Source organism: Leptonychotes weddellii, chromosome 16, assembly GCF_054177405.1.
Source record: "Leptonychotes weddellii isolate Sample4059 chromosome 16, ASM5417740v2, whole genome shotgun sequence".
In the NCBI taxonomy this organism is placed as follows: Eukaryota; Metazoa; Chordata; class Mammalia; order Carnivora; family Phocidae; genus Leptonychotes; species Leptonychotes weddellii.
In genome coordinates, this window is record NC_138384.1 from 11,825,235 (window position 1) to 11,843,502 (window position 18,268).

General features: G+C 56.0%; 1 protein-coding gene and 1 non-coding gene across 9 annotated transcripts in view; both read left to right on the top strand.

Annotated features, from left to right (window-relative positions):
* The window catches only part of FCSK (fucose kinase), a 31,305-nt gene extending 13,047 nt beyond the window's left edge, over window positions 1-18,258 (top strand). Inside the window, exons 5-27 of one of the 8 annotated variants that reach the window (XM_081806356.1) lie at window positions 2,661-2,765; window positions 3,321-3,472; window positions 4,280-4,330; window positions 6,572-6,697; window positions 7,032-7,104; window positions 7,495-7,592; window positions 8,000-8,080; window positions 8,760-8,879; window positions 9,036-9,207; window positions 9,595-9,707; window positions 10,362-10,463; window positions 10,576-10,746; window positions 11,219-11,283; window positions 11,704-12,074; window positions 12,707-12,911; window positions 13,099-13,265; window positions 13,356-13,577; window positions 13,913-14,056; window positions 14,218-14,337; window positions 16,168-16,355; window positions 16,443-16,542; window positions 17,071-17,294; window positions 17,474-18,258. In XM_081806356.1, the coding sequence (XP_081662482.1) occupies window positions 2,684-2,765; window positions 3,321-3,472; window positions 4,280-4,330; window positions 6,572-6,697; window positions 7,032-7,104; window positions 7,495-7,592; window positions 8,000-8,080; window positions 8,760-8,879; window positions 9,036-9,207; window positions 9,595-9,707; window positions 10,362-10,463; window positions 10,576-10,746; window positions 11,219-11,283; window positions 11,704-12,074; window positions 12,707-12,911; window positions 13,099-13,265; window positions 13,356-13,577; window positions 13,913-14,056; window positions 14,218-14,337; window positions 16,168-16,355; window positions 16,443-16,542; window positions 17,071-17,294; window positions 17,474-17,560 (3,234 nt within the window). In that variant the 5' untranslated portion in view covers window positions 2,661-2,683 and the 3' untranslated portion in view covers window positions 17,561-18,258. Of the gene's footprint in view, window positions 1-2,422; window positions 2,551-2,660; window positions 2,766-3,320; window positions 3,473-4,279; window positions 4,331-6,571; window positions 6,698-7,031; window positions 7,105-7,494; window positions 7,593-7,999; window positions 8,081-8,759; window positions 8,880-9,035; window positions 9,208-9,594; window positions 9,708-10,361; window positions 10,464-10,575; window positions 10,747-11,218; window positions 11,284-11,703; window positions 12,075-12,700; window positions 12,912-13,098; window positions 13,266-13,355; window positions 13,578-13,912; window positions 14,057-14,217; window positions 14,338-16,167; window positions 16,356-16,442; window positions 16,543-17,070; window positions 17,295-17,473 lie in introns of all 8 variants that reach the window. The other 7 variants (XM_081806358.1, XM_081806355.1, XM_081806357.1 and 4 more) reach the window with 7 other exon arrangements.
* On the top strand, window positions 3,010-3,116 carry LOC115937154 (U6 spliceosomal RNA). The gene has a single exon (XR_004072477.2). It is a non-coding gene; the product is annotated as a U6 spliceosomal RNA (small nuclear RNA).
* Window positions 18,259-18,268: the final 10 nt, after the last annotated feature.

The following is an 18,268-nucleotide window of genomic DNA, read 5'->3' on the forward strand; positions in this document are numbered from 1 at the left end:
ACCTGAATAAGAATTGGAGTGACCCAGCTCCCAGTCATGGCTGCAGCATCCATTAGCTTCTTTAAAGTGGAAATAATAATACTTAACCCTGCAGGGATGTTGTGAGGACGAAAAATCATAATGTCTTAATGGTGGGCCAGAGTGGTGAGCTCAGTCCCAGCGGCTGTTATCATTAACATCCTCATTTCATTATCACCTTGTATTTGTTAAGGCTTTATCATAATGGCTAATATACACTGAGCACTTTCCATATATTTACTCCTTTTGTTCTTTCCTTGTTCCCACAAAGTAGGCTCAGTGTAGTGGTTAAGAGAATGGACTCTGGAGAAAAGTGTCTGGTTCAAATTTGGTGGTGCTTCTTGCTCACTGTGTGACCTTGGGCAAGTTACTTAATCTCTCTGTGCCTCAGTTTCTTAATCTTTGAGGATAAAGATAGTACTTCCCTGACATGAAGTTAAAGGTTCTTACAGTGATTTTTTTTTTTTTTTTTTTTCCTTTGAAGGTGCCAAGAGAGGGATGATATTATACTCCCCATTTTGGTTCAGGTCCTTGGAGAAGCAGAGACCAAGATGGGACTAAACTTGCAAGAGATTTATTGGGGAAGGGGGAAAAAGGGGAAGGAGCAAGCAGAGACAGGGAGAGCTATCAGGCTGCTGCCTATGAAGGAGCACCAGAAGGAAAGGGAGGGAGGGAGGAAGGGAGGGAGGGAGGGAGGGAGGGTAGGAAGGATGTTTGACTGCCTTGCAGTTCTGAGACAAATTTCTCTTGGGTTGATGGGAATTCCAGGAGCCAAGGTTGCCTGTCAGAGGATCCCCATCTTGCAGGAATGGGTCTGTGTTCATGTCCCTGCTGCACATGGAGTCATTGATTGGTTGGGAACAGTTGGGAAGCGTGGCCTCCATGTGAATAAGCTGGGGGCATTTGTCAGTTATAGTCTCTGCCACAGGAGGCCTGAGAGTGTTAGGGTGCTGGAGATCACAGTGAGTTTGTGGCCAAGCTGGAATCCCATGAGGCTCCTTTACTGGAAAGTCCAGATGGACATCCTGGGGAATACCTTTTTCCTCAGGTGGCTGGCCAAGATCTCTAGCTCAGATTTCCCCTCTGGATTTCCCTCCTGGGCTTAGCAGGGAACAGAGCAATTTCTGTTAGTGGTGGAGGCTCTCCCTGAAAGCTGGTGAGAGTGTCGGTGTTGCTAGGTGGTGGTGACTGTCAGCCCTAACCATAGGCTTGATGGCATCAGAGTCTGGTGTGAGAGATGCTGTTGCTGTTGGCTCTTAGTTGAAGTGTGGGCTAACTACTGGACACACACTCTGGGCACCCCATCATCCCTCCCCATGCTGAGCTTTGGAAGTCAGAGGGAAGAAGAGGTGGGGGTGGGCTGCTTTGTAGGACAGCAGCCGGACCCCGGCCAGAGGTGGATGCCAGGGTACTTTTGAGGACTTGTCTACAGATGGTCTTGGGGGCTCTGGAGTCAGATTGATTTCCCATCTGGTAGGAGGTGAATGTTGAGGGGGATAGGAGAGGGCAAAGCCATAGCTTTGGCCCACTTTCCCCTCACTTGCTCAGAGTGCCCTGGAGGAAGATGGCTGTCAGGTGGGTTGCAGCCCCCTTCTGGCTTGGAGCTTCTGGGAGGGGAGATCCCCTCTGAGGTCCCTGTAGTGGGCACTGTTGGCACCCTGCCTTATCCTTTTGAACAGGTGGTGCACCCCTCCCACAGCTGCTCCCTTCTCCAGGGAATTGCCCTTGGCTTCAGGATTAGAACCTCCCTCCCTCCCACCCCCCTAGCTCACAGCCAGTAACTGAATGAGGAGGGGCAGCCCTTTGCTTTAAGGTGGGACCCGCTGTCAACCCCACCTTGCTCCCCTCACTTCCTCTCCTGAGGAAATCACATGCATCCAGATTGAGAAAGTCAAAGATACACTTACATATAACCTAATGATCCCATACCTGGGTATACACTGGCAGAGATGAAGTCTTATGTTCACACTAAGCCTGCACGCAAATGTTTGTAGCAGGTCTAGTCATGATTCCCCAAACCTGGAAACTGCCCAGATGTCTTTCGATGGGTGGATGGAGAAACAGACCATGGATGCCAGTCCGTGCAATGGGATACTGCTTGGCGAATAGAGAGAACTACTGATATGCACAACTTGGATGAGTCTCAAAGGCATTATGTTGAGTGAAAGAAGCCAATCTCAAAAGATTGCAGCCCACCTATAGCTACGGAGAACAGTGTGGTTGTCAGGGGTGAGGGATGGATGGTGAGGGATGGTGTGCCCAAAGGGATAGCATGCTGGAGTTGTTTTGGGCACGGAAAGTGGTGGTAGACACAAGAATCTCTACATGTGCATTTTGGGTTTTTTTGTTTTTGGTTTTTTGGTTGTTTTTGTTTTTTTGTTTTTGTCTTTTGAGTTTTTTTTAGAGAGGGAGGAGGAGGGGCAGAGGGAGAAGGAGAGAGAGAATCTTAAGCAGGGGCTCCATCTCACGACCCAGAGATCATGACCTGAGACGAAATCAAGAGTTGGACACTTAACTGACCAAGCCACCCAGGTGCCCCTATACATGTGTTAAAATTAATAGAACTGTGTACCAGAAGGAATCAATTTTAGGGTAAGATAATTTTTTTCAAAAGTTCACGCACACCTTTATCTCTGCCTCAGGGAGCCCCTCAACTTTGGCCAGAATGGAGCAGCCCAAGGGGGTCGACTGGACAGTCATCATCCTGACATGCCAGTACAAGGATAGTGTCCCCGTCTTCCAGAGAGGTAGGGGACCCTCCCTTCCCACTTTGCCTCTGACGTAGTTTCCCTATCATAACCTTACAGCCCCACGAGCCAGGAAGACCTGGGTTCAAGCCCAGATTCTGCTTCTTTCTGGCCTTGTGACCCCAAGACACCTCATGTCATTTAATTGAGACTCAGTTTTTTTCATTTGTTAAATGAGACTGGTTGTACTTACCTCATAGAGTTGGGTGAAGATCTAACGAGCGATTCCATGAAAAGCTACTAAGTGTTTGCTTTGGCAGCTCAAATGCTGAAACTGGAACCACGCAGAGAAGGTTAGCATGGCTTCTCTGCAGGGATGGCATGCAAATTTGTGAAGCATTCCGTTTTTTTTTTTGGGGGGGGTTTTTTTACAAATATTGAATCATGACATTGTACAGCTGAAACAAATAGAATGTATAGGTAATTATACCTCAATGAAAAAGAAGCTCCTGAGTCAAAGAAGGGAAAATAGGGACTCTCAGTAGATTTGCTCTAGATGCTTTGGACCAGGGTGGGGAGGCTGGGCGCCGGTCCCAGCTTGTGTTCTGACCCCAGAGCTGGAGGTGCGCCAGAAGCGGGAGCAGATCCCGCCCGGGACGCTGTTACTGGCTGTGGAGGACCCTGAGACGCGTGTGGGCAGCGGGGGAGCCACCCTCAATGCCCTGCTGGTGGCTGCCGAACACCTGAGTGCCCAGGCAGGCTTCACGGTGAGTGCTCCCGGAGCGCCCTCCTCCAGCACACGTCCTGGTCAGAACAGCGATGGGGGCTTCCAGCAGATTGTCTCCAAGTCACCAGCTCTTTTGGGGTTCCGTCGCCTGGCCAGTGCAGCATCTGGTATTAATTTCTGTACCTGTAGATTGGGCAGACTCATCAGGGTGGCGAGGTGGGGGTGGGGTAGGCGGGGCAGAAGTCAGGGCCAGACTTTCTAGTGGTTTTAGAACGTCAGAGCCAGGATCTCCAAATTAGGCTTTCTGGCTTCTCTTGAAAACTTCCATCTTGCTCTCCTGGCCTCTCCCTCCCCCATGGCAACTGTTTGCTGGAACTGGGATAGAGCTGCCCGCTTGGTGCATCGCACAGGGGTCAGTGTTCCCACTGGGGCCACACGCCCCCCCCAGCCTCTTCACTCGGTCACCTTGCCCTCATGGCTCCCTGGCATAGGGAGTGAGGGTGGTCGCAGGGACGGAGGTGGCACTGGAAGGGGAGGCCACCACTGTGTAGTTTCTGTGGGGCTGACTTACCGTGAAGTCACCCAGCTAGCCCCACATTCTTGCCTATAGCTTCCCCTAAAAAATAGGGGCGGAGGGGTGGTCAAGGTGGAGGGCCACTAGGCTCCCTTATCCAGGAGGGGCCAGGGCCGCCCCTTGCCTGCCTGTGGCCATTGGTCCTGACTGTGTCTTTTCTTCCTTTGGTACCTGAGTGGATTTGTGTTGGGGTCTCTCCCTGGACAAGAGAAGAACACCCTTGGGTGCCATCCGCCCAGGCTTCTGTCCACAGGGCTCTTCCACATTTGACAGGTGGTGACATCTGATGTCCTGCACTCGGCCCAGATCCTCATCCTGCACATGGTTAGTAAAGGGCCGTGCTGAAGGCTGGAACCATCAATCCTTGGGGTTAGAAAGGTGTTCTATCTTTGTGTTTGTGCAAGGTGCTTATTGTGCACATCCAGGAGAATCAGAATCAGAATTGATCCAAGTGTCCAGAAGTAGGAAACAGGCTGAATATAAGCAGCAAAACGTTAGACAGTGATTTAAAAGTCCAGCTAACTCTATGCATTGGCCTGGAAAGAGACTTAACAGCTCTGTGACCTTGGGCAAGTCACTTGACCCTTTCTTTCCAGGCCTTAGTTTCCTCATCTGTAAAATGAGGATGGCAACAGTTTCTACTTCATGTGGTAGTGTTGAGATGATCCACGTAAATACCAAACCGGGGCCTGGCCTGGCTCACTCTGAGCATTCAGGGAATGTGTTTTCATTGTTTACTGGGAAGAGCCAGCCACACAAGTTTATATAAAATGATCTCAGCTTTTTTTAAAAAAAAAATTTTATTTTAAAAAAAGATTTTATTTATTTATTTGACAGAGACAGAGAGAGAACACGAGAAGGGGCAGCGGCAGACAGAGGGAGAGGGAGAAGCAGGCTCCCCGCTGAGCAGGGAGCCCGATGCGGGACTCGATGCGGGGCTCGATCCCAGGACCGTGGGATCATGACCTGAGCCGAAGGCAGACGTTCAACCAATTGAGCCACCCAGGCGCACTCCTTGTTTAGATTTTTAAAAAAGTAATCTCTTCACCCAACCTGGGGCTCTAATTTACAATCCCGAGATCAAGAGTCACACGCTCTACCAACTGAGCCAGCCAGGTGCCCTTTGTAATTGAAATTTTGATTAAGATGGGTATAGATCCACATGCAAGAAATAATACAGAGAGAAGCCATTGCGAACTTTGCCCAGATTCCCCCAGTGGTAATATTTTCGAGAACTTTAGTATAACCACAGCTAGGATATTGACATTGATATAATTCCCAATCTTTTCCCCTAGTTTTATTGTAGTTGTGTGGTGTGTGTGTTAAGTTCTGTCGTCTCCACCCTCTCATAATCTCATTAAAAAATTAAAAATCTGAAAGGATACAGCTCAAAATGAGGGCAATGGCTATTATCCCTGAGGAATTGTTTTCTTTTTGCAGATCTGCATTTTCTAATTTTTCACTATAATCATGTAATTGAAAACATTGTAAGAAAAAACTCTGATGGGGCGCCTGGGTGGCTCAGTCAGTTAAGCATCTGCCTTCCCCTCAGATCATGATCCCTGCTCAGTGGGGAGCCTGCTTCTCCCTCTCCCTCTGCTGCTCCCCCTGCTTGTGCTCTCTCTCTCAAATAAAAAAATTAATTAATTAATTTAAAAAAAAAACAAGAAAACACACTTACTTCAAGATTTTAAGTAATCTCGGGGCGCCTGGGTGGCTCAGTTGGTTGGGCAGCTGCCTTCGGTTCAGGTCATCGTCCCAGGGCCCTGGGATCAAGCCCCACATCAGGCTCCCTGCTCTGCGGAGAGCCTGCTTCTCCCTCTCCCTCTGCCTGCCGCTCTGCCTACTTGTGCTCTCTCTCTCTCAAATAAATAAATAAAATCTTAAGAAAAAAAAAGGGGGCGCCTGGGTGGCTTAGTCGTTAGGCATCAGCCTTTAGCTCAGGTCATGATCCCAGGGTCCTGGGATTGAGCCCTGCCTCAGGCTCCCTGCTCAGTGGGAAGCGTGCTTCTCCCTCTCCTGCTCCCTCTGCTTGTGTTCCCTCTCTCACTGTGTCTCTCTCTGTCAAATAAATAAATAAAATCTTAAAAAAAAAAAAAGATTTTAAGTAATCTCTACACCCAGTGTGTGGCTTGAACTCAACAATCCTGATCAAGAGTCAAATGCTCCACTGACTGGGCCAGCCAGCCAGGAGCCTGAGAAAACACGTTTTTTTTTTTAATCGTATTTTCTTCTTCTTCTTTTTTTTTTTTTTAAAGATTTTTTATCTATTTATTTGAGAGAGAGAATGAGATAGAGAGAGAGAGCATGAGACAGGGGAGGGTCAGAGGGAGAAGCAGACTCCCCGCCGAGCAGGGAGCCCGACGCGGGACTCGATCCCGGGACTCCAGGACCACGACCCGAGCCGAAGGCAGTTGCCCAACCAACTGAGCCACCCAGGCGCCCCTGAGAAAACACGTTTTAAGAGTCTTCTAGCTTGATGGCTTCCTGCCTTGTGCTGCTGATAGGGTGTCCCGAGGCTCTCTGCCCTGAGGGTTCTTTCTCCTGTCCCCGCTCCCTCCCTAGGGCCGAGATTTCCCTTTTGATGACTGTGGCCGGGCCTTCACCTGCCTCCCCGTGGAGAACCCCCAAGCTCCGGTGGAGGCCGTGGTCTGCAACCTGGACTGCTTGCTGGACATCATGAGCCATCGGGTAAGGCTGGTGGTGACCCTGGGGCCTCCTCCCAGAGAGAGACAGAGCTCTCCCTCTGCACCACAGGCTCTGCAGTCTGTGCTGGTGCAGACAGGGGATGCCAGGAAGAACGGCTTCGGGGGTGCCCAGAGTTAGGGCTTCAGGAAGTTAGTCTGGGCCATGCCAGTGGAGAGGTGGGCATGTAGAGGGAAGGACCAGCCTCAGCACCACAGGTCAGGGGAGGCCCCATTACCTCAGCAGCCAGAGTCCTCCTGGACAGGCCACGACTGCGTTGTGTGGGAGCAGAGGGAGGGCCGGGCCAGGCCAGCGGCTACAGGCTCTCTCTCCTCCACAGCTGGGCCCAGGCTCCCCACCAGGTGTGTGGGTTTGCAGCACCGACATGCTGCTCTCTGTTCCTCCGAACCCAGGTGAGCCTGAGAAGGCTTGGGACTGCCTACCCTAGCCACAGCCAGAAACCGTTCTTCACTTGGTCTCTGGGACTGGCTTGCTGCCCTGTTCAGAAGGGAAACTGTAGGATGTGGAGCCTGAAGCCCAGACCCAGAGGCCGGGCTTCTGTTTGCCTGGCTAGAGAATGGAGACACCCCGCCCTGCCCCTTCGGCCCTGCAGGGCTCTGTGGAAGAATTTTGGGAGGGCAGGTGGTGTCATTCTCCCAGAGGAATGTCCATTTGGCTTTGGAAACCATATTCCCTTTAGAGGTGTCTGGATGTCCCTGCCCTGAGCTCTTGCCTCCTCCTGGCTGGGGCCCCCTGCCTTGGGTTGGGGCCCTCAGGGAACCTCCTAACTGCCTGACTCACAGGGATCAGCTGGGACAACTTCCGGGGAGCCAGAGTGATTGCCCTTCCAGGGAGCATGGCCTATGCCCGGAACCATGGTGTTTACCTTACTGACTCCCAGGTACTGCCCCTGGGACAGCGGTGTGGGCAGCCGAACCATCTGGGTTGGCCTCCTGGTCCTATCCTTGGGGAAGCCTCTCATCCTGGACTTCCTGGCGTGGTCTGGATTTGGAGCAGTTCCCCTGCAAACAGCCCTTTTGCTCACTTAGTCTTTTGCCAAACGCGAATCACGCACTGGCCACTGGCCGCGTGCTAGGTTCTGTGCTTGTGCTCGGGGCTGTGAAGACATTCAAAGCCTGCCCTCTACCGTCGGGGGGTGGGAGTCTCTGGCGCTCGCGTCCCTGCGAGCACGCTGGGACCTGCCAGACTTCGTCCTAGCTGTTCATTTGGAGAACACCTTGCCCTTCCCTCCTGACTGATCCTCTCTTGCTCCTTTCCCTAACTCGGTTTTCTCCCGCCTCCACATAGGGCTTCGTTTTGGACATTTACTACCAGGGCACGGAGGCAGAGATACAACGGTGTGCCAGGCCGGATGGGCGGGTACCACTGGTACAGCTGCCAGACCCACGCTGGGGGCTTTGGAGGCCTTCTGGGATGAGGAGGGGAGGGTTTGCCTTCCTGCTCAGGGCAGAGCTCCACTCCTTCCAGAAGATTCTGGGGTGGCCTAGAACCAGAAGCCGAGTAAGGTCTAGAACTGGCATTCAGGGGAGTCGGTGGAGCTAGAAGCTGAAGAAGGTGTGGCCTTGGGATTCAGGGTCTTGTCCCAAACCAGAAAGGCTAGAACCAGAATGTGGGGAATTTGGGGAATGCAGTTGGGAGGAAGTCTAGAATCCGACTTGGGGGATCCTTCTAGAACTGGGAGGAAGCCTAGAATCCAACTTGGGGGATCCTTCTAGAACGAAAGACAAGGATAGGACTGTTGGGTAAGGATTTGGGACTGGACCTTGAGGAAGACAGGGAACTATTTTTTGTTCTCTATCTCTAGTTCAGGAAGGCCTGAAAATTGAGGGGGGTGTCAGAACGTCCCCGTTGAGTGTCCCTGAGTGGGAGCCACTCTCAATAAGCCTGGAGCCTGGGTGCTGGAGTGGTCCAGAGACAAAGTACCCTGCCTGGTATGGCAGCCAGCCTTGCCTGGCCCATCTGCATGGGCCTTCCCATGCCCTTCCCAACTCAGACCCAAGCCTGGCCCCAGCATCCCCACCCCCCGACCTGACCCTGACCTCTCCAGGTCTCCGGGGTCACCTTCTTCTCTGTGGAGACTGCCGAGCACCTCCTGGCCACCCATGTGAGCCCGCCCTTGGATGCCTGCACCTACATGGGCTTGGACTCTGGAGCCCGGCCAGTCCAGGTGACCGGGGGCGTGGGCTGGGGTCCCCAGGCCTTGGATAGAGGCCCTGACACTGGCAGCCTGGTTGGGTGGCCTTGGGCCAGTGTCTGGGAATGCGACTGCCCCAGCTCAACCTAGGAACCTTCCCAATAGCTGTGCTTCCTACCCCTGCCCCAGCTGTCTCTCTTTTTCGACATCCTGCTCTGCATGGCCCGGAACGTGAACAGGGAGAACTTCCTGGTGGGGCAGCCCCCGGAGATGGGGCAAGGTGACTCGGACGTCGCGGGTTATCTGCAGGCTGCCCGGGCTGAGCTGTGGAGGGAGCTTCGCGATCAGCCCCTCACCATGGGTGGGTACTGTCACTTGGCTCTCTGAGGTGGGGAGACCACAGGAGTGAGGACCCCTAGGATGAGGCTGCTGCCTGCCTGGCCCCCTGGCTCCTGGACCAGGCAGGCCTAGTGCATGCCAGACAATGACCCCTCTCCCAGTCCAGAACCCATAACTCTCTTCCCTTCTTCCTTTGTCTCATTCCTGGGCTCCAGTCCCAGTCTTTCTACTTTCTAGCTGTGTGACTTGGACAGGTGGCTGAGCCTCTCTGGATCTCAACTTCCCCATGGGCACAGTGGGCTCATTGGCGTGCCTGCCTTCCCAGGGCCTCATTAAGATATGTCTTCCGGTGGGAGACATCAGAGCTGTAGCAGGCACGGAGTTGGGGTCAGTCCTTGAATCTTTACAGCTTATGTCCCCGACGGCAGCTACAGCTACATGACCAGCTCGGCCAGTGAGTTCCTGTGCAGCCTCACGTTCCCTGGGGCTCCCAGGGCCCGGGTAGTGCACTCCCAGGTGGAGGTAAGTCCTGCCTGGAGGGAGGGCCGGCGGAAGTGCCTGGGGGTGCCTGCGGACAGATGGGGCGGGGGCTCCCGGAAAGGGAAGGGATAGCCCGCGCTTGGAACAGATCACCTACGCGTGTAGGCGTGATTGTTCTCATTGTTCACATGAGGCCCTGGAGGCTCAGAGAGGTTAAGTAGCTTGCTTCAAGCCACAGAGCCAATAGGTGGCCAAGTCGGGATTCTCCATCCGGGTCTGCCTGACTGAGAGACAAGAGAAGCCACTCTCTGCGGGCTCTGCTTGGGGAGACAGGCACATTTGAGGCGATGGGCCAGGGTCAGTGCCATGGGCTGAGGAAGCGGGCAGGGAGAGTTCATAGGTGGCTCTCAGGGTGGCAGGGGTGGGGATTCCCGGGAGAGCTGTCATCTGGCGCGGGGGACCTCCGTCACTGAGTGCAGATTTGCTCTGGGGAGAACGCAGGCAGAGCGTGCCACCGGGGGAGCAGCATGAGCAAGGTGGGAGGGGAGCTGGTCTGCGGCTGGGGCCGGGGCAGAGGGGGCTGGCTGGCCGTCAGGCTCGGGGAGCGGCAGGAATTCTGGCGGGGGCCTTGGACGCGGAGGGGGATTGGGCAGCCCCGGGTGCGGGGCGCTCGCGACCTCCTCCCTGGCTTCGCAGGAGCTGCAGCTCCTGGGCGCCGGGAGCTCTGTGGTCAGCTGCCTGCTCGAGGGCCCTGTCCAGCTGGGTGCTGGGAGTGTCTTGCAGCACTGCCACCTGCAGGTGAGGTCAGAGGGCAGGGCGGAGGGAGGGCAGGCCTCCAGGGGCCAGGGTCCTGGGTGCGCTGGGGGAGCACTAAGGGCTGTGCTAGGATGCCTGCATTTTCTTCTTCCAGGGCCCCATTCGCATCGGCCCTGGCTGCCTCGTGAGTGGCCTGGACACGGCGCAGTGCAAGGCCCTGCGTGGCTTGGACCTGCATGACCTCGTCCTGCAGGGACACCACGTGCAGCTACACGGTGCTCCCGGCCGTGTCTTCACCCTCGTTGGCCGTCTGGACAGCTGGGAGGCAGGTGTCCACCCCTCCTCCCTCACCGCCCATCTTAAGGCTTTGGGGAGCCCCGAGGGTCCCAGCCTAGCGCCTGCACCACTGCAAGTCTCTCTGAGGGACGGGCGGAGGGGGGGTGAGGAGGGTGTGGCTAGTAGTCTCAGCAGGCCTTTCCCTCCCTCCTTGTCCGCTCTGTGTGGCGGGCTGGCTGGGGATTTTTATGCCCATGTTGTAGGCCAGACACTGAGGTTCAGAGACGGTGGTGACCTGCCTTGGACTGCAGAGCCAGTTACGGTGGGATGGGCCTAGAAGCAGGGGTCCGCTGCGAGTTCCCGGCACCTGGGCAGGAGCACTGAGGCTCCGGGGCTTGGTGCGGTGTTATAGAACTTGCTTGTGTATGTGCCCGTGTCTCTTCCTGTCCTCTCTGGCCTTAGGGTCCCTCACCCCTTCCTGTGGCCCCAGAGGCCCTGACTGCCTCCTCCTCTTCCCCCAGAGGCAGGGGACAGGAACATATCTCAACATGTCCTGGAGTGAATTCTTTCAGAAGACAGGCGTTCGGTAAGGTGGATGACCCCGATGGGCCTCCGTAGGCCTAGGCGGCCAGGGGGCTGCTTCTCTGCGGCTCACCCCTGCCGTTGCTCCTGCCCCCGAGGGCAGCACCCGGCCCCCCCAACCATCCCGGGGGCCTGGGATAGTTTTGGGCAGCCTGATTTGCCCCAGCATCTTCCCAGGCAACTCCAAATTCCTGGCTCTGCTCAGGCTTTGGGATTTGGTTCAGTGGTCTGGGAAAGGAGGCAAGGCATCTGGGCCTCCCTCCCTGAGTTGTCCGCTTGGGCTGCCTCTGGAGGAGTTTGTCCTGTCCCCATGAATGAGCCAGCTCCCAGCTGACAGGCAGTCAGGGCTTGGTGATCAGGCAGGAGCCCTTGTTGCCCCGCCTCCCCCCTCTCCCTCCTCTAATGTGCCTTTTCTCCACATCAGAGACTGGGATCTGTGGGATCCAGACACCACCCCTGCAGAGCGTTGCCTTCTTAGTGCCCGCCTCTTTCCCGTGCTCCACCCCTTGAGGGCCTTGGGGCCCCAGGACTTGCTGTGGATGCTGGACCCCCAGGAGGATGGGGGCAAGGCCCTAAGGGCCTGGCGGACCTGTTGGCGTCTGTCCTGGGAGCAGCTGCAGCCGTGCCTGGACCGGGCTGCCACACTGGCCTCCCGCCGGGACCTGTTCTTCCACCAGGCCCTGGGGAAGGTGAGGCATGTGCTGGAGGCCCGGCAGGACCTCAGCCTGCGCCCACTGATCCGTGCTGCTGTCCGGGAGGGCTGTCCTGGGCCCCTGCTGGCCACGCTGGACCACGGTGAGTGTGCTGGAAAGCCAGTCCCACCGTCACCTGCCCTCCCTGCCCTCTGAGTCATCAGTCTGAGGGCACTAGGGAGCCAGGAGACTTTAAAGCAGGGGAGGGATGCAGTGAAGTGTACTTGTAACTTTGTGGGAAGTTTCATCCCTGTCAGTGGGGAGTTTGGTGAGAGGCTGGGGCCTGGGGCTGAGCCTCGGGGTCCTGTGAGCATCGGCAAACCCTGCATGTTTTGCAGTGGGCTGGGATGTCGTTGGCTCCATCTTGAGGCCCAGGCGCACTAGCTAGGGGCTCAGCCTTAGCCTCGTGGGCAGCACCTCATTATCCCCATTTAAGCTGGTTGGTGGTGGGGCTGAGACTAAAACCCAGGTGGTTGGACCCTGGAGCCTGAGCTCGTAACCACTGTGGATATCCCGGGTGAGGGCTGAAGAGGCACATCTGGGATGGGGCTGATGAGAAGAACCCTTCTGGGCAGAGAAGCGGGGAACATTCATGGGCAAGGACACATCCTGGGCAAAAGTGAAGAGGTGTGAGGGACCTCTTGTTTGGGGATTGCCGAGTAGTATTCTGGGGCAGAGGGCAATGGGGGCAGGCCCCTTCCCCCACCACACTGACTCCTGGTCTCTCAGTTGCAGCTGGTGCGGGAGACCCTGGTGTGGCAGCCCGGGCTCTGGCCTGTGTGGCCGATGTCCTGTGCTGCATGGCAGAGGGCCGAGGAGGCTTACGGAGCGGGCCAGCTGCCAACCCTGGGTGGATGCGGCCCTTCTCGTACCTGGAGTGTGGAGACCTGGCAGGGGGTGTGCATGCGCTTGCCCAGGAGCGGGACAAGTGGCTGAGCAGGTGGGTGCTAATGATGTCAAAGCCTTTGCGAGGTCCCTGGCCATCCTTGGAGGTAGAAACCCACGGAGAGTTAGGGGCGTCCTCCTACCCAGGGTAGGGTTACCCAGGGCAGTCAGGTCCCCAAGCGCAGGCAGTTCACCCCCAGCTTGGGGCTGCATGCCACCATCTGTCCCTTCCCTCTTGGCAGGCCAGCCTTGCTAGTGCGAGCTGCCCGCCACTACGAGGGAGCCGGGCAGATTCTCATCCGCCAGGCTGTGATGTCAGCCCGGCAGTTTGTGTCCACGGAGCCAGCAGAGCAGCCAGCTCCTGGACAGTGGGTGGTGGCTGAGTGCCCGGCTCGGGTGGATTTCTCAGGTGAGCCTTTGGGGGTGGGGGTGAGGGTGGCCACCCCAGAGCGGGGCTGGCAGCCCTTGTGACCCACTTGGTCTTATCCAATTGCTGAAGGTGGCTGGAGCGACACGCCACCCCTTGCCTATGAGCTCGGTGGGGCAGTGCTGGGTCTGGCCGTGCGAGTGGATGGCCGCCGGCCCATCGGGGCCAGGGCACGCCGCATCCCAGAGCCCGAGCTGTGGCTGGCAGTGGGGCCTCGGCAGGACAAGATGGCCCTGAAGATAGTGTGCTGGAGCCTGGATGACCTGCGGGATTACTGCCAGCCCCATGCCCCAGGTCAGGGCACTTTGACATCTCCAGGTGGGGATGGCACTCATGTCCAGCTGAGGGATGGGGGCAGAACCTTGGAGACCCTGCAGGCCACAGAGGCCTGGCCTGAGGGTGAGCTGGTCTGTATCCTGCCTAGGTGCATATAGGCCTAGGAGGTAGGGCTGGCACATTTGCCTCTGCTGGTAGACCAGAGGCCCTTTCATGGTTTAGAGATGGGGCCTACAATACTGTTGGGCTTTTGTCCCCCGGGGAGCCTCATGCTGGGCTGGGCAGTAATGGAGGTGGCTTGGGGTATCTGCTTCTGCCCTTGGAGACCAAATTCCTTGCTGGTCCCTCCACAGGGGCTCTGCTGAAGGCAACCTTCATCTGTGCGGGGATCGTGCATGTCGGCTCCAAGCTTTCGCTGCGAGAGCAGCTGCTGCACGCCTTCGGGGGAGGCTTCGAGCTGCACACCTGGTCGGAGCTGCCCCACGGTTCTGGTCTTGGTGAGCCGGTCCTGTCTCCTTGCTGCCCACCAACTGCATCCCCAACCTCTGGCCTCACCTCTGATCCCCCCCGAGCCTCTGCCCAGCAGAGGGAGTGGGTGGGGCAGGACTGGGCTGGGCAGAGCTGTTTCATGGCTGGCGCCTTTCTCTGCACCCTGCAGGCACGAGCAGCATCCTGGCAGGCGCAGCCCTGGCTGCCGTGCAGAGGGCCGCGGGCCGGGCGGTGGGCACCGAGGCCCTGATCCATGCGGTGCTGCACCTGGAACAGGTGCTCACCACAGGTATGGGACTGCCCTGAGGCAGGCGGGAGGTCGTGGGCATTTCCCCAAGGCTCTGCAGGGGCTCCCTGGACTTGCAGATGGCCACATAACTGTACTACTCCTTAAAGTGGTTACAGTGTCCTTACCACTCTGACCCTTTCTGCTTGGTTTTCAACTTGAAATGTTTCAACCTCCAACGGCCTAATGCTTTAGGAGCACCTACTAAGTGCCAGATTCTGTGCTGCAGTTTTCATGTGTCCTATTAGGTACCCGTTATACCAGGTGCTATTCCCCATGATTCTCTCCCCACATAGGGCTGTCCCTCAGGGTGGGGCTGGGCAGAGGTGGGTTTGGAATAGAGAATAGAACTTTTAGCTTGCCTTCTGGCCACTTGCCCCTCCCTTGGGCTGTGGTCATTTGTGCCCCCCACTACTATATGGGGGGTGCGCAGAGGGCCCAGTACATGGCTCTGATCATAATGGAATGTTACTAGCTTCTCCTCCACACCACTGTGGCCCCTTGGAATCCACAAGGGAGCGCAGCTGGAGGTTTGTCTGACCCCAGATCCTATGGAGATCCCATAGGTCCACGTGCAGGGCCTCACGTGCATGACGCTGGGAAGGAAGCTGCTGCAAAGATAGATGCCTGACTATGGCATCTCCTCTGGCCACTTTGTAGCCCCACCTCCTCCTTTCATTGCTGTGATTCACACCCCAGAATGGGTAGTCACTAGCAAGGAGGGGGAGGGGGCTTTTCACTTTCCTTCTGAGGTGTACCATTCAAATCCTTCATTTGGTCAATTGACAACGATTTATTAAGTATCCACTCTGTGTCGGGCCTTGGGGATAAAATAAGCAAATGAGCAAAAACGGGGTCCTTTCCCTCCGAAGTCCTATGGTCTATTGGAGACAGACCTTAATCAATAACCACTGAAATGAACGTATAATTACAAGCTGTGCTGAGTGCTCTGAAGGAGGGGGTTGCTGGTAAAAAGAGTTCTTGACATTCGGGGCCCGAAGCCAACCGCCTTGTCTTGGCTGTAAAGTTCCAGATGCTTCCTGTCATTGGCATTTTGTACTTCAGTCCTTGCAGGCCCTTCCCCAGATATGGAAGGCCTATCTCAGAATTATCTCAAATAGTGTCACTTTTTTTTTTTTAAGATTTTATTTATTTATTTGACAGAGAGACACAGCGAGAGAGGGAACACAAGCAGGGGGAGTGGGAGAGGGAGAAGCAAGCTCCCCGCTGAGCGAGGAGCCTGATGTGGGGCTCGATCCCAGGACCCCAAGATCATGACCCGAGCCGAAGGCAGATGCCCAATGACTGAGCCACCCAGGTGCCCCTAAATAGTGTCACTTTCATATAGCTGCAAGAGGAAGAGATCCATACCGTTCATTGCTAAAGTAAGATGTGAACAAGCTCTTTCAAGTTCAATGAGAGATGCTGAAAAGCTGATTTCTAACATCAACACCCTTTATCAGAAAAGACAGGGTGCAGGGGCCGGTTAGGCTGCAGGGAAAGTCCTATGTCATCTCTCCTGGAGGGGAGAAGTTTACCGTTAAGGCTTACCCTTTGATGTGTTTTACCCCAATTCCATTTACAGTTAGGTCTGCAACTCAGGCCTTGTGAGTTCCAGGCTTGGCTCCAGAGTGAAACCCTTTCCCCTTGCTGGGCTTGTCCTGTTCCCAGGTCTGGGGGCAGAAGTTGCACAGCTCACCTGGCCCAGCCTGAGTTGGGGGAAGCTGTCTTCCCACACTGGTTCCTGCCAGGGGTGCAGGGCTGGGAGCCGGGGCTGGGAGCCAGAAGTTGAGCCAGATAGGCTCCAAAAGTGATGGGACCCTGGGCTTGCAGGAGGTGGCTGGCAGGACCAAGTGGGTGGCCTTATGCCTGGCATCAAGGTGGGGCGCTCCCGGGCTCAGCTGCCACTGAAGGTGGAGGTGGAGGAGATCACTGTGCCTGAGGGCTTTGTCCAGAAGCTCAGTGACCACCTGCTCCTCGTGTACACTGGCAAGACCCGGCTGGCACGGAATCTGCTGCAGGTGAGCCCTGGTCCCGGGACGAGGGAGGGAGGTAGATGGCTCAGCTGGGCCCAGATCCTTACTGCCTCCCTCCCGCCCCATCTGCAGGACGTGCTGAGGAGCTGGTATGCCCGGCTGCCTGCCGTCGTGCAGAACGCCCACAGCCTGGTGCAGCACACCGAGGAATGTGCTGAAGCCTTCCGCCAAGGTGAGGTGCTTCTTGCTGGGTCTCAGGGCATCAGGAGCGAGTACCTTGTTGCCTGTGGGTCTGAGGCCAGGACCCTTTGCAGGCTTGCCTCAGGCCCCATGTATGAGGCCCCTGGAGACAGAAACCTACTGTCTGTCCTCTGCAGGGTCTTACACTTAGGTGGGAGCTATATCTTAGGGTAACACTTGCACCATGAGGAAGGCCTCCAGCCCCACCGAGCAGGCAGCAGACTGGGGAGGAGGCTCAGCCCCATTGTTGAGCTCCAGAGTCAGTGGATCAGGGTTCCATGTGTGTGGCCACAGTTGACTGAACACTGTATTGGGCCCCATGCAGCTGCTCTTTGCACTTGTCTTCAAACAACCCTGTGTGTTGGGCTTCAGCACTCCTGTTTCCAAGCCAGCACTGGACCTAGGTTTTTAACCATGACACTGGTTAAGTAGTGTCTCTTGGCACCTCATTTGGTCTACAAATGGGTGTTGAAGGAATATCCTGGTTCAGGCAGGCCACTCCCTTCTGCCCCCTCTCCAGGAAGCCTGCCTCTGCTGGGCCAGTGCCTGACCTCCTACTGGGAGCAAAAGAAGCTCATGGCTCCAGGCTGTGAGCCCCTGGCTGTGCGGCGTATGATGGATGTCCTGGCCCCCCACGTGCATGGCCAGAGCCTGGCAGGGGCAGGTGGAGGGGGTTTTCTCTATCTGTTGACCAAGGAGCCGCGGCAAAAAGAGGCTCTGGAGGCTGTCCTGGCCAAGACTGAGGTACCTGATGGTGTTGGGGGTGTGGTAATTGGTGGGGGACAGGAGCCCTCACTGTGGCCCACCACTAACCAGGGGCTACAGCTGCAAGTCCCCCTGACCACCTTGCAGCATGAGTTTTGTGGCCTGAGACTTGCCCAGAGCCTCCTGTCCTCTAAACACTTCCTGTTCTTTGCTCCTAGGGCCTCGGGAACTACAGTGTCCACCTGGTAGAAGTGGACACTCAGGGCCTGAGCCTGCAGCTGCTAGGGGGTGAGACCTCAACCTGATGCTCTTTCCCAGAAGCTTGTCCCTCTGTAAGAGGAGAAAACCTGGAGCTACAGCAGCCCCACCTTTCCTTCCCCCATGGAAGTGTCAGCCTTCTACTCTCTACCCACCCCTTTATGAACCTGCTCCCAAAGGAAGCCAGCCAACGTGAGCTTGGGCCCAGCCCTTTCTGAAGCTTGGTGAAACAGATGGTGCCTGGGAATAGGACTGTGACCTCCTGGTTGACTGTGGTCTAGGGCTAGCCTCTGCTCTCTCTGGACACAGGCGAGTCCTAAGCTGAGTGTCCCATTTGGCCTTTACAGATCTCTGGCCCGCCTTGGGCCTTGGCCTCCTTACTCTCCATGAGGGCCTGGAAAAAGGATGACCAGCTTTAGCAGATGGCTGGGGTCCTTGGTAAGGCCAACCCTGAAGAGGCTCTTCGAGGCATTTCCTGTGGCCTTCCTTAGAGGTCAGGCTTTTGCCTGAGAAGAGAGTTCCTGCTCAACACTCGTTCCTAGGCTGACTTGATGGGGGAGGGGGAACAGGGGTGTGGGTCCCTACTCTTGTTTGTGGCCATGAGCCAATGTGGTCTTACAGCAAGTCACTGCTAATAGAGGCCTTAACCGTTAACACTACAGACTATGCCACATGACCCAATGCCAATGGGCACTCGATTCTCAGGATTGCAGCCTTCTTGGAATAAATGTGCTCTGCCCTTCCAGGTTGTTTTC